Source organism: Schistocerca nitens, chromosome 5 (assembly GCF_023898315.1).
Source record: "Schistocerca nitens isolate TAMUIC-IGC-003100 chromosome 5, iqSchNite1.1, whole genome shotgun sequence".
Classification (NCBI taxonomy): Eukaryota; Metazoa; Arthropoda; class Insecta; order Orthoptera; family Acrididae; genus Schistocerca; species Schistocerca nitens.
In genome coordinates this window covers 192166713-192181449 of record NC_064618.1, presented here as the reverse complement: position 1 = coordinate 192181449, position 14737 = coordinate 192166713, and the positions used below count along the sequence as shown (strand labels likewise).

The 14737-nt window shown below is 42.5% G+C and overlaps 1 protein-coding gene across 1 annotated transcript in view; it reads right to left on the bottom strand.

Annotated features, from left to right (window-relative positions):
- Window positions 1-6701, bottom strand: part of LOC126260338 (nephrin-like) — a 226713-nt gene extending 220012 nt beyond the window's left edge. The window contains exon 1 of the mRNA XM_049957663.1: window positions 6647-6701. Coding sequence (XP_049813620.1) covers window positions 6647-6701 — 55 coding nt within the window. The remainder of the gene's footprint in view (window positions 1-6646) is intronic.
- Window positions 6702-14737: the final 8036 nt, after the last annotated feature.

The window sequence follows — 14737 nt, the reverse complement described above, 5'->3', positions numbered from 1 at the left end:
AGTGCGACACTAACGTAGCAGGTCACTATCGCAAACTAGCATTGCTAAGTCGATCCGTTAAAATCTTGAAAATTATTCCGTTTGCAAAGAGTTTAGTTTATCATTGTGAAAATAGCTATGTGGAACGCTTTCTAAGACAAAGTAAGTTTGCAGTGGATAAAAGGCATGTATAACGTCCGATTAACTATACGTGTGAGTCATTTACGTACCATCATTCAATTAGGTAAGAAAGGGAAATGATTAAAACATCAACAAGTGATTAACTTCAAATATATTGCTGCTAGTATTGAAAACTGAGATTACTCCGTTAAAAGTCAACAACAAAAAGTTTATCCTATGTCAACCTCCACCAAATAATACGGGTGTTATCATTGTATTGAATATTAGCACTCGAAACTAAAATACGACTACAACTACTCTTGTAGTAGTCGGATACTTATAATGTTGTCTGTCACGTTATTATAATAGCTCCACCAAGATATTCCACAAAACTCTCCGCAACTGAGCGCATGTGAACTCTGAAAAGATTTTATGTATCCTCAGCGGACGGAAAAGCACGGGGCCGGCACAAATGGCGTAACTTAGAGGAAACCCGGTTTAGTTTCTTGTGGGGTGCAGATGGAAATTCCTGGCGCATGTAAAGGACGCAGCAGGCATTCGTAAATAGCTTGACAGACACCAGGAGGCGCCTCTCACCCACCGTCTAGGGATAAGAACAGGGGAACACCACCGGTAAACATCTAGGTCACGGTCAGAAGAGGAGACAGATATTATGTGGGGATAGTTCCACTGGAGAGGTCAAATTCTCACTTCTTAGCCATCTCAAAAAATTTTCTACAATATGTTATGTTTTGAAGCATCTTCGTCATTACCATGCGCCTGTCAAAAGTCAACACAGAGGTAGCAGGAAGATACAACGTGACCCTTTAAGATTTAATAGCTGGAGGAAGAGATTTCAAGGAGACAGAAAAACAAGCGGTGTCTCCCCCATAATATCTGAGAGCCATTTAGACTCACATGGAATCAATATTTCTCTTCCTTCTAAAGGAGGCAACCCGACATTTACTTCAATCGGTTTAGGAAAGTCAAGGGAAACCTTACTCTGGATAGTCGGGCGTGGATTTGAACCGTCGTCCACCCGAACAACTACTGTGCCACCTTGCTTTTGCTCTCGATTTAAGATTCTACTAAACGTGTCAGAGGCTGCATTGCAGCAACTGCGACAGCAGCCGTGAACACATCTCCACATCACATCAACAGTCCGTACGAAATTTGTAACTATTCAACAGATATGCTTTCATTTGCTTTACATTGAGTGTATTTTATTTTAGTCAATATGACATTGATCCCTGGCACCCTATAATTTTCGTTGTGTCAGTGTTTGACAAAAAATCTTTCAAGTCATTCTTTCATCCTTCATGATAATTTGTGTTTTAAGTAACTAATAGAAATAAAATATTAACCAAAATTAAGATTTGCCATAAGTTGAATTAAATTTAATGTTACCGAGCAAGAAATGAGTAAATATGGGAATACTCTTCCTAATATGTGATACTTGCAACTGAGTTTTGAATCCTACAAATACTGAGGTTAGAGTTTCAAACCATGTCTATCACGAATTCCTTGCAGGTTTGTTCAGCTGCACGATGACGGGTAGGATATCAGCCGTTGCTCAGTCATTGATACAGCTCCATCATTAACATGAAATTATTTTGAGAGAAACTTACACACTATGACCAGATGGAGATTTCAGTCTCATTTCTTCCGTATTCGTGTTCAGTGTCATAACAGTTGTCACTCTGAGCGCTTACGTTTTCCGTAACTAAATCGTACAGCGTATGTTACATGCAGTGTTCATAAACTAGAAAATTGTTAACTATCCATTTGCATGTAACTGCACAAATGAACGTACGACTACGTCATGTTCGAATGCAGAATAGAAGGACTTCTCAAGTAGGGCTAGTGTTCCTTGTGAAAAAAACTAACTAGTACACGTAGATAGCCGTAAAAACAACCTAAAAACTACAATTATCATAAAAAATGTCTGTGGTTCAACATGAGATAGTATTCTCAGGTGATTCTCCACGACTATGTTACAAAGCAGCAAGAGACTTTTTTTAACAGAAAAAGAAGAAAGTTCTATTAGACTAGGTGTATTGAAATAGGCCCTACATAATGAATTCTCTATTATTCGAATCTCGAACAGCGTGCAGAAAAACCGATCATTCCGATCGATTTCTGATTTTCATTACTGTATTATGGTGATCGTTTCTTCATATGTAGGTCGGCGTCAACAAAATATTTTCGCATTCGGAGGAGATAGCTGATGATTGAAATTTCGTGAGAAGATTTCGCCGCAAGAAAAATCCCCTTTGTTCTAGTGATGTCCGTCCCAAATCCTCTATCATGTCGACGACACTCTCTAACCTATTTCTCGATAACACAAAACGTGCTGCTCTTCATTGACCTTTCTCGGTGTACTCCGTTAATCCTATATACAGTAGTAAGGATCCCACACCGCGCAGCAATACTCCAAAAGAAGACGGACAAGCGTAGTGTGGGTAGTCTCTTTAGTAGATATGCTGCACCTTCTAAGTGTTCTGCCAATAAAGCGCAGCCTCTGGTTCGCCTTACCTACAACATTGTCTACGTGTTCTTTCCAATGTAAGTTGTAATTGTACTTCCTAGGTATTTAGTTCGATATTGGCCTTTAGATTTGCCTAATTTATCGTGTAACCGAAGTTTAATTAATGCCCTTAAGCTCTCATGTGGATGACCTCGCACTTTTCGTTATTTAGTGTCAACTGCCAATTTTCGAACCATACATATATTTTTTCTAAATCGTTTTGCATTTTGTTTTGGTGTTCTGGTGACTTTACTAGGCGATAAACGACAGCATCATCTGCAAACAACCTGAGGCGGCTGCTCTGATTATCTCCTAAATCGTTTATACAGATAAGGAACAACACACGGCCTATAACACTACTTTGCGCAACGCCAGAAATTACTTCTGTTTTACTCAGTGACTGTCCGTCATTAGATTACAATCATGTGATGGACCTGGAAAGGAGTTTCGTGTTACGGTCCGTCACAAAGATTTAACTGCCATGAAGTTTCAGATCAGCGCACACTCGGCTAAAGATTGAAAATTCATTCTTTAAGCTACAGAATGTCATCAAAACTGAAGCGTCAAAGAGGCAGAAAAGTAGCTCCTTAACAGAAAATTACAGTACATGTGAGAAACTAATCATAAAATTTTCAGCAGTCGTGTTGGCAAATATTGACAGGACTGTTCTTAGTGTGTTTTTATGCGCGAGAACCTAAACTTAGAAACCTACAGTATATAATGTCTCAGAAAAAACTGCACTAATTCAGGAATATGTTATGCCACAGTATTCTCTATTATTCGTATTTACAGACTCACGTTCTCACTGCGTGGTATCAGCTTGGTTCTCTCTACTTCTCGTATAATATTGCAGGAGTCCCTGCTGTGTCGCAGATGAGTTTATTTTGAGGGACTTTACCGGCAAACATTAATTAAGTGACTTGTTGACCATAGATCTCCTCGTAAATATGAAGAAGGAATTGAATTAGGGGTGGTAATTTCCTGCTAGCTTCTTGTTTAACCTTATAATTAGGTGTACGATTATATTGATGAGCAAAAGGGTGGTATAAATGGACCAGACACTTCATCATATTAGAGTGCTTCCCTAGTAAAGCTCCCACACAATGATTACAGGTGCTTACTGACAAAGACGTATTGTCGTCTTTTCACAGGTTGTAATATCCTGTTGTGTAGCGCAGAGTAGCGGAAGACGAAGCGGAAAGACGTAATTTCCGATCTACGTTCCCTGCTCTGTAGAACGTATCAGTTGACAGTGGACATCCGAGAAACATCGAGGCAGTGTTTATCCCGCAGAACTTTAAGATCACCGACGAAAACTTAATTAGTCCCTTTTTAATTACGTGTAGTTCCCCCCACAACATTCACATCCGCTGTAAATTGCTTTTACATAGAATGCCCTGTGGGGTCGAACGCATCGGAGCCATTAATCATTGCGGCACTAGAACCTGTGAATGTCGGGCACGCTACTTTAAACAGAATGAAAAATGCTCCTATTACATAAAAAAAAGGCGAGTATGTTCTGGACAGAGTTAGGGATGTAATTGAGGGGAAATAGCTTTTCGACTTAACCTGTAGCTTCAAAGACATTTAAATAAAAAATCTTGATATACTTGTCTCACATAATGTAATATTTCATGGCCCAGACATTTTTTTTAGCTATTACATGCATGTTCTTCATCCCTGCGATATTATGAATTTCTACTGTGGCCGGCGAATCTTCTGGATTTTGGGCACATAATCAGGGACTTCAGCCCATAAAATGCGGCTAGCAGGGCTCACACTGGGGAAGTAGGATTAATCAGTAAAAAAGAGCGAATATGTCAAGATGATTTTATTTAAATGTCTTTGAAGCCGCCAGATAAGTCGAAAAGCTAGTTCCTTTTTCTTACATCCCCAACTCTGCCCCGAATATATTCACCTGGTATCCAACTTTAACTCTACCGTAATATTGACATTAGACCACCATAGTATGGTAACCGACGTAGATTGTTGTTAAACGTCGACTGATTCGCTATAGGTCTTTTAATGTCTTTCGACAGACGTTGCTTCTACCGTGGCAACATAAAAACAAAAGGACGACTATTAATTACATGTATTTGTTTACCCACCTACAAAATTTGAAGTGATTCGCACACGTCTTAAACACAGAAGAGCTGCACGAAAAAAAAAGGAAAATCGGAATTAAGCTACGTTTTTGAAAGTGTGTTTTAAACTTGATTAACTTCCACATCGTAAGAGGGTATTTTTTATTCCTCTGAGTCACTTTAAACCATTTCCGAGCATTCGGTCCACGTAAGAAGGTATTTTACATGCTACATCCATATCGACTTTCACCCATTGTTTGTGGACAACACATGAAGATTATTGGATGAAATATTCCTTTTTCATTTTATCCCTTTATATATAGTGCGAAGTTTAACCTATTTGTACAAGTTTAAAGTACAGAAACGGGTGTTTTTCTCGAGCAAAATTAAAACGATGTAAGGTTTTTCCAAACGGTAAAAACTTAACTTAGACCAAGGTCCGATACACCGTGGACCAAATTTGAACCATCAGACTCGCTCCAGTCCAGAGTTATTTAAGGGTGACTCTCGTTGCACATAAATTCCGAACGAGGGCGACTTTTTCCACGTAAAATCCGAACGGTGCAATGCAAACGGTGCCATCAGCTGTTCATTAATTTCAGCCCAATTACAATCTTTTGCCTACTCGTACAAACCTTGCTTAATATGCTGTAACATAGTTACAGTAAGCAGTGAGACAGATGTTCGAATGGCTATACAAATGGCCCCTGGTCCGGGATTAACCAGCTCAAATAGATACAGAGCATCAAGAGGCCCCCCCCCCCCAACCCCAAACTGCGATTCTGTGCGTGGTCTTTTCGTATGTATTTATTGCAGTGTTTCCACGCTGAAGCGGTTCTGGCCCTCAGAATGGTACTCTTTCCTAAGCAGTCTCCAATATCATCGGAGACTATAATATCGACGTACTTCGCCAGTTCGCCAGCCTTCAAAGGTAATACCTTCAAATACTAAGATGCCCACTGTTGGTGAAAACGGGGGTGCATGGCTGTTACCAAAAAAACCTTTGTTCAGATCGCGGATACTAGAATACACGGTAGGGGTCACGTTCAGGCGGGCTGTGAGCTGTGCACAAGATAGAGTAGCATGGAGAGAGAGCTGCATCCAACCACTCTCTGGACTGAAGACCACAACAACAACACTGCGTGACCTCTAAAACCAAGGAGAGGGACCACGGCCTAAGCGACTGTATGTCAAAATCGCGCTTCTCCACTGACACACAAGATATAAAAACTCGTACAAAATAACACGGCCCTTCCGACAGAGGTTTTGTACGACAAATACAGACCAGAGTCTGCAACTTCATCTGAGGATCACACAAAGATCCCGTTTACATACTGAACTAGGTGACGAACAGCGAAAATCTGGTAGGCACATAGTTGAGACGGACAGATGCCTGCTGCACGTCTAGCAGCGTGCACGGCATGGGGCACAGGAGTTTGTGTCAAACCAGTCAACAGCTAGCCTGATCAACTGAACAACGTAGTACCATTTCACGCAACAACATTCACGGCAACCATTCGCTGCCTGCAAGAAATTAACCACCGCATGAATAATTGCCCACAAAGCGCACTTCTCTTCCACTTCAGACACACTGAGAGATCACAATTTTAACCTATTTACGGGAATAACATGGGAAAAAAAGAAAAAAAATCTTGAAAATGCCAACATACTGAGAAATCTTTATGAACTTCATAATCATTGCAAAAGCCTTTAAAAAACTGTAGTGAATATCAGTAACCAAAGTAGCCAAGAATCTAGTTAACAACAGTACTAACCCTCCAGACTGCTGTCAACATCTAGACGCAGGCTTGAAAAGCAGGATACAGTAGGCAGACAAATGTGTTAGCTCTCCAGGAACACGCAGCCACACGAAACTGAAGCTACGAACTACACGGAGGATAAGGTGTCACGTAATCCATCCGTCGAAAACTCTGACTGGTATCCCACACTTCGGTAACGCCCTTGGTACCGAACGGTGGTCGCACCGACATGCTGAGGTCTGGTGGGCGGCGTTATGCTGAAACAGCGGTTTACAACAATTGGTTCCAACCAAGGGCTTTATCGAAGTCTGGGATGCCACGCCAGAGTTTCGTCGGAGGGGCTCTGTGACAGCTGTTGCACCTACACAGAACATTTTGTCTGGGCTTGCATAAACAGCGACCAGCTAGGCGGTCGAGGGCATCGAGTCAAGAGACCGCTATCGAGCTAGCGATCACCACAGGGGCCGGAGAACCGTCGTCGCTCAGTCATTGTCTGCTGGTGCAGCCACCTTCTGCCAGCATCATTCTACTCAACCGCACGCCATACGGTCCTGCACTTAACACTGATGGTCCACGGGGAGGGCCAGGGTCTCCAACTGGGACCCTTCTGGCCACCAGACGCCGTGAGCCAATTGTCAGTGGCCGCAGTTTAATCCCTCGATGTTAACGTCGTCACCGCAAACCTCTGCTAGGCCGAACGGCAACACAACTCTGCCGCCGTCTGGCCGTTAGACATGACTGTGTTGGCAGCACTGAAGGCGGCATCTCCTGTCGGATGACTGTCCAGTAAGAATACTCCGCTCTGATCGATGCTGCGCTGTTTACAAGTGTGGCTGGGATCCTAAAAGCGCACCAAGCGCAGCGCGTTCAACATCCATACTAACTGCTGTATGTGGAGATTTAGCATCCCTGCACCATAACCAACGATTATAAATGTATGTGTTTGCAAAGTATGTGTTGCTTAGTTAGCTTCTACTTCTTACTAGAGAGCCGGTTCTCTGGTGTAGAAACCACGTAACGCTGCTGAATGGCAATTAAAATACTGTGCAATGTCGAGCAGCACAGTCGATTTCCACGACTACGGAGGTTTCTTTCTTCGACTGTCGCACTCGTACCACGAGAGGGTGAACGGCACGGCCAAATGATAAACATGATCCCCCGACCCTTCTTCTGTCCCCCCACCTACCGCCGCCCCTCCCCCCCCCCCCCCCCCCCCACGTCCCGCACTCGACCTGAGGACAGTCACGGACGGCTGAGGTCAGTCAGCTGTAGCCACTGTAATCAGCAAATTAGCAACATTTTCTACGGACAACACTGTCACCGCATTAGGAGCAGCGGACAAGATTGTGGCACGTCACCTGGATTCTGTATGGCATAGTGGCCATGTTGTCAGTAAAGGTGGGCTAGACCTGATGTCACAGGAATTAGTTGGTCAGTTGCTGCGTTCAAGTGAAGAAGGCAGTCCTACACAGAGCCAAAGTCCTACAGAAGTTGGTTGGCGGGACAGTTACTGAGTGATATGATGGTCAGTGCTGGCGGAGCAGTCATGTGCACAACATCCTGGTTAAAGGGACAGAAAGCATTTGCAATGGAGGTGAAGCAACGGCTTTGTCGTAAGTTAGTACACAAGCAATGATGCGGTCCTGGTTTCATTACGACTGAAGCGGTGCACCGCGTTATGTGCAGTGAATGGAGAGTAGCCTCTCATTAACAACTTCTGCACGGAATTATGAGGGCGCTGAGTAACTACTTGGTATTTGTAACACACGGGACATGCGATAGCGTGTGCTCTGAAGCATATTGGGCGTCATCCTGTAAATATTGTGGGAGTGATTAAATATGGTAAGCAGAAACTGACTGACTGTGAGAGTAAAGCAGTTGGTTATATCAGTGGGTTTAGAGTTTATTATGTTTTTGATTCTGTGTAACTCAACTTGTGACTCACTTTTGCATTGAGAGTAAGGTTATGCATGCTGTTACATACGAAATTATTCAGACATAAGCGTGGCTCACTTGGTGGTGTTATTTATATCTGGCGTTTTAGTTGTCTGGTGACAACAGTAATAGATCAGAATGTGTAGTCTGAGTCTGAGCCAGAATCAGGTTAAGCATTCTTGCTCATCGTAAGTCTTACAGTTATTATTTCAGGTTCAGGATAAGCGTCAGCCATTGTAAATTGTTACACTGTTGTCCGACTGTCCGTTATAGGGCACCACTGACGTCATTCTGTACTTGAATTATTTCTGTAATGATTATTAGAATAATTGTGCGATTGGTTATCCAGATTCTACTTAAAGTTCCTTCGCGATATATATATATATATATATATATATATATATATATATATATATATATATAATGTGTGTGTGTGTGTGTGTGAGTGATTTACTATCCTGTCAATTGATGTTTGGATGCTTCATAAAATGAGTATTAAACAGAGCCCCAGGTCTACACAGCCCCAGCTTTGAAATTTTTTCCGAAACCCGATGCTGCGATACTCTGACCTTCTCTACACTTATTTTTGTTTTCATGCTGTAACGCACTAAATGGAGTACAGTTGTTGTGAACTTGCAGGTATTCACGAGTCTCATAGCCGTATCTTTATTCTTGTTCCCTACGAGGTCGTCTCTGCTAGATGACGGTCTCCCACGACGACGAAACCTGACGAAAAAAAAAAAAGAAAAGAAAAGAAAAGGCCGTTGGAGCTGTCATGACTTCCTTTGCACATCAGCTTCCTGCATCCCAGACTACGGAAACAAATTAATTATAATTCCAGGTGAACTTCATTAAATCCGATGGTAACACATTTAAGGGTGAGCCGTAGTAAAATTTGCTGTTTTGAACAGCGCGCCACGGAGCGTAGTGTAAAGCAGTCGCTCTCCGTTTCTGGCTGTGGCGCTGCTGTGGCAATCGCAGCTTTGGTGCCTCACTCTGGTGGAAAAGGGGATAGGTTGCCTATTCACGTGCATTTAAGGGGCGCTGTGAACTTGGCAGTTGTTGAGTCTGTGTCAGTCTGTCAAGCTGAGTCAGTCGGAGGCAGTTGGTCAGCCAGGGCAGTCTGGCAGTCTGGGCGAGTCTGGTCAGTTGGTCAGCTAAGTTAGTCTGGGTCTGTCTCTCGTCCGCATTTGCTAGGCAGTTAGTGTCTTGTCTGTCGTCAGGACTGCTAGTATGTGTTAGGCCGCCAGGATGCTCGAGTTTGTTCAGGCAATGGGCATTGGCGGTTGGATCGAACGGTTGGTCGGTCTGGCACTGGGATACAAGATGACTTGTCCAACTGGAACGTCGGCGCATGTGAGGTCACCACGTGAGTCCAGTGGCCGCGCTGTATAGCGAGGCGTACTGGCTTCGCGGCCAACAGGTGTCAACCCACGACATTGGTCTGGCCGCTGTGAGCTGCGATGCCACTAGACGGGAGATCGGCGCGCCTTCCTGAGTTCGTTGAAGCGGCTGGCAGCGGACGGTTCGGGAGAGCGATTTGGGGGTTCTGCGCCAGGTCTTCGCCAGACATCGCAGTTTATTAGAAGTTAAGTGACTGGAGATATGCTGTTCATTTACTTGTTAAATTTTACTTGTTTTCTTGGTCAGCCTCTTGTCCCCAGCTTGTTCGTCTGTCTCTCGTCCGCGTTTGTTAGGCAGTTAGTGTCTGTCTGTCTGTCTGTCGGTCGGTCTGGCGTACGTTAATTGCTGCCTCTGTCACGTTTGTCGGATTCAGTGTTAACTAATTTATTGCTTAAAGGCCGAATTGTTGAAATATGTTTCTATCTTGCTTATCATCTTGCGAGGTGGTATATTTGTAATGTAGAGCATGTTGTACATTTTATGTAAGTCTGCATTTTATGGGTTTTATTTAAATAGTCATTTTAGGTTATAAGCTTGCCACCCTTCCACAGTAAGAGTCCTTTAAAAAAATTTAAAAAATTGCAGTTTTGGTGGCAAATAATTTGAGGGTTGTACCATTTCCATTCCTCTTATGGGGTGCATAATTTACATGTTTTTATGAGTTTTTAAAAATTTGCACCAGTTTACTCTTTCAGAGGTTGTTGTGAGCGGTCATAACTACGGCCGTGTTGAAAGGGACCAGGCAAGCTTCTCACCGAAGGCTCCTACTGTTAATATTGTTCTTGCCTCTAAATAAAACTGTAACATAATATTTAGAGTGTGCTTTTCTGCTTATCATTTTAAATCTCTTTTGAAAAGGCTTTAGGAATAAAATTCACATTTGTTAAATTGTGACTTGATATTTCGACTGCGATTTTCTATTTATAATTTTAAGTCTGTTTTGAAAAGTCTTATAGGAATAAAATTCACATTTGTTAAATTGTGACTTGATATTTCGAGTGTGCTTTCTGCTTATAATTTTAAGTCTGTTTTGAAAACGCTTTTAGAAATAAATTCACATTTGTTAAGAGTAATTTTCCAGCAGTAACATCTTGGCAACTACTTCCATGCTCACCTAGTGTGATTAAATGTGTCAATGTTCTTGATGAATCGCCAGTAAATTCTTTAAGAAAAGATTTTGAATTCACGGTTCAAAGGGCAACTCTGCGCATCCACGTTCTTAACCCAGAGAAAGACGGAATGATATACAGTGTCAGTTCATCAACTTCGTGGAGGCCATTAATTATGTTTTCCGGAATGACATTTCTGCAATCACTGTAGGTTAATATACTTTCTCGTGGATTATATGGCTAGTAATAGGGACTCAATCAAAACGAACTGCCATTTTCGCAGATAGAGTGCACATGGGAAAACGATTGGCAGTTGGATATCAGATCTTTAAGCACTGTACGGAAAACTGTACACCGTTATATAGGCTTCATTTTCAATATGCTTCCAGCGAAACGAAAATTTTTTAGCGATACATGCCAGACATTCAAATTAAAATTAGTAGTATCTTTGTGGCACACACGTATTACTCTGGACGGAAGTTACTCCCCCAATCCCTCCAGTAATTTTTGAGCCTTAAACTATATCATTTTTATTGCCTTCTCGTTTTAAATTATAGTATCTGCACCCTACAAATCAGCTAGTGTGTTATTAAAGACCTAGAAACCTAATGAAACAACTACATAGTTAAATAAATGAACCAGTTTCTAGGTTAAAATCTAAAAATAGCCTTATCTTTCTGCATATTGATATCGAACTCAGCGTAACGAGAAATTAGTCCAAACCAACACACGACACACACAACAAGATAGCCTACACAGCACTCGTGAAAATAAATGTATATATGGCAACAAAAATCACGATATGTCACGCGTCGTATTACGAGTTACAGACAATGTAGAGGCAGACATGCAACGCTCAGCCGTCTCGCGTGATGAAACAGGTAACGTTTTTTGAGAACTCATAAACGTTAAATTGAATTTATTCACCTTTGTATGATTAGGGCTGGCAGCGAAGTACTGACATACAGAGAATATTTGAGTTGCACTTCACATATAGTGAGTTCTTTCACAAGTATCCTGGCAGTTGGAAACTGAAAATGTAATGCAGTAGTCGGAGCTCGCATCTACTCCCAGAGGTCCTGCCACACGAAAAAATCCGAGCTTACATTTCACGAGTTTGCAGTTATCAGCGATTTTCCACTCTGCGCTATCGTAAAAACGGCACGCAAAGTGGCTCTGCACGGCCGAACTGACATTACGCGCTTCTTTGTTTCCGCGGAGCGTAAACGTGAGAGTTTGCCAAATGAACAATATGCTACGTTTCATCCTCCTCACGTGCGCAGCACCGCTGTGGCTGAAATGGAATTACGTACTTCTCATTAGTTCTCGGAATGTTTTGTAAATCTGACGCTGAGAGAGAAAGTACAAATAAAACGAAATAATATATTTAAAAAATGAATGGATGTACTGCAGCATATACATATTTTTCGTTCTGATACTTACTTTACCCACCCAAAAGAGAATCGTTGGTTTTTACTGCGCGTATGTACGCAGTATAGCCTAATGTCTGTGTGTGGATCACATAACAGTTTTTGCCGTATACAACAGGTCATTATTCCGCAGAATCTGAAGATCGTATTGTCAAGGGCACTTCATGCTGAGGTGACAGAAGCCATTGGATGGCGATACGTACATATACAGATGTCGGTAGTATCGCGTACTCGAGGTTTAAAAGTGTGTTGCTTTAGCGGAGCTATCATTTGTACCCAGGTGAATCGTGTGAAAAGATTTACAGTAATATTGCCGCCCGAGGTATTAAACAGATTTTGAACATGGAATGGTAGCTGGGGCAATAGGCATGGGACATTCCATTTTAGAAATCGTTAGGGATTTCAATATTCCGAGGTCCACAGTGTCAAGAGTGTGCCGAGAGTACCGAATTTCAGGCATTACCTCTCACCATGGACAACGCAGTGGCCGACGACCTTCACTTAACGACGGACAGCCGCGGCGTTTGCGTATAATTGTCAGTGCTAACAGAAAAGCAACCCTGCTTGAAATAGCAGCAGAAATCAATGAATATGCACGACGAACTTATCTGTTGGGCAATGCGGCAAATTGGGCGTTAATGGGCTATGGCAGCAGACGGCAGACACGAGTGCCACTGCTAACAGCACGGCATCGCCTGCAGCGCCTCTCCTGGGGTCGTGACCATATTGGTTGGATCCTAGACGACTGGAATACCGTGGCCTCGTCAGATGAGTGGCGGCCTCAGTTGATAAGAGCTGATCATAGGGTTCTATTGTGGTGGAGACTGCCCGAAGGCATCAACAAGTCTGTGTTGAAGCTGGTAGTAGCTCCATAATGATGTCGACTGTGTTTACTTGGAACCGACTGGGTTCATTGGTCCAACTGAACCGATCATTGACTGGAATTGGTTATGTTCTTGGAGACAATTTGTAGCCATTCTTGGACTTAATGTTCCCAAACAACGATGGAATTTTTATGGATGCCAATGCACCATGTCACCAGGCCATAGCTGCTCGTGATTGGTTTGTAGTATACTATGGACAATTCGAGCGAATAATTAGACCATCCAGATCGCCCGACATGAATCCCATCGAACGTTTATGGCACATAATCCAGAGACCAGTTCGTGCACAAAATTCGCACAGCCAACACTTCCACAGGTATGAACGTGTATAGAAGCAGCATGGATCAGTACTTCTGCAAGGGGCTTCCAATTACCTACTGAGTCCATGCCACGTCGTGTTACTTCACTAAACCGGTCAAAAGTAAGTCCAACACGATATTAGGAGCTATTTGAGAAAGCTTTTGACAATGTTGACTGGAATACTCTCTTTCAAATTCTGAAGGTGGCAGGGGTAAAATACAGGGAGCGAAAGGCTATTTACAATTTGTACAGGAACCAGATGGCAGTTATAAGAGTCGAGGGGCATGAAAGGGAAGCAGTGGTTGGGAAAGGAGTGAGACAGGGTTGTAGCCTCTCCCCGATGTTATTCAATCTGTATATTGAGCAAGCAGTAAAGGAAACAAAAGAAAAATTCGGAGTAGGTATTAAAATTCATGGAGAAGAAGTAAAAACTTTGAGGTTCGCCGATGACATTGTAATTCTGTCAGAGACAGCAAAGGACTTGGAAGAGCAGTTGAACGGAATGGACAGTGTCTTGAAAGGAGGATATAAGATGAACATCAACAAAAGCAAAACGAGGATAATGGAATGTAGTCAAATTAAGTCGGGTGATGCTGAGGGAATTAGACTAGGAAATGAGACACTTAAAGTAGTAAAAGAGTTTTGCTATTTAGGGAGTAAAATAACCGATGATGGTCGAAGTAGAGAGGATATAAAATGTAGACTGGCAATGGCAAGGAAAGCGTTTCTCAAGAAGAGAAATTTGTTAACATCGAGTATAGATTTAGGTGTCAGGAAGTCGTTTCTGAAAGTATTTGTATGGAGTGTAGCCATGTATGGAAGTGAGACATGGACGATAACTAGTTTGGACAAGAAGAGAATAGAAGCTTTCGAAATGTGGTGCTACAGAAGAATGCTGAAGATAAGGTGGGTAGATCACGTAACTAATGAGGAGGTATTGAATAGGATTGGAGAGAAGAGAAGTTTGTGGCACAACTTGACTAGAAGAAGGGATCGGTTGGTAGGACATGTTTTGAGGCATCAAGGGATCACAAATTTAGCATTGGAGGGCAGCGTGGAGGGTAAAAATCGTAGAGGGAGACCAAGAGATCAATACACTAAGCAGATTCAGAAGGATGTAGGTTGCAGTAGGTACTGGGAGATGAAGAAGCTTGCACAGGATAGAGTAGCATGGAGAGCTGCATCAAACCAGTCTCAGGACTGAA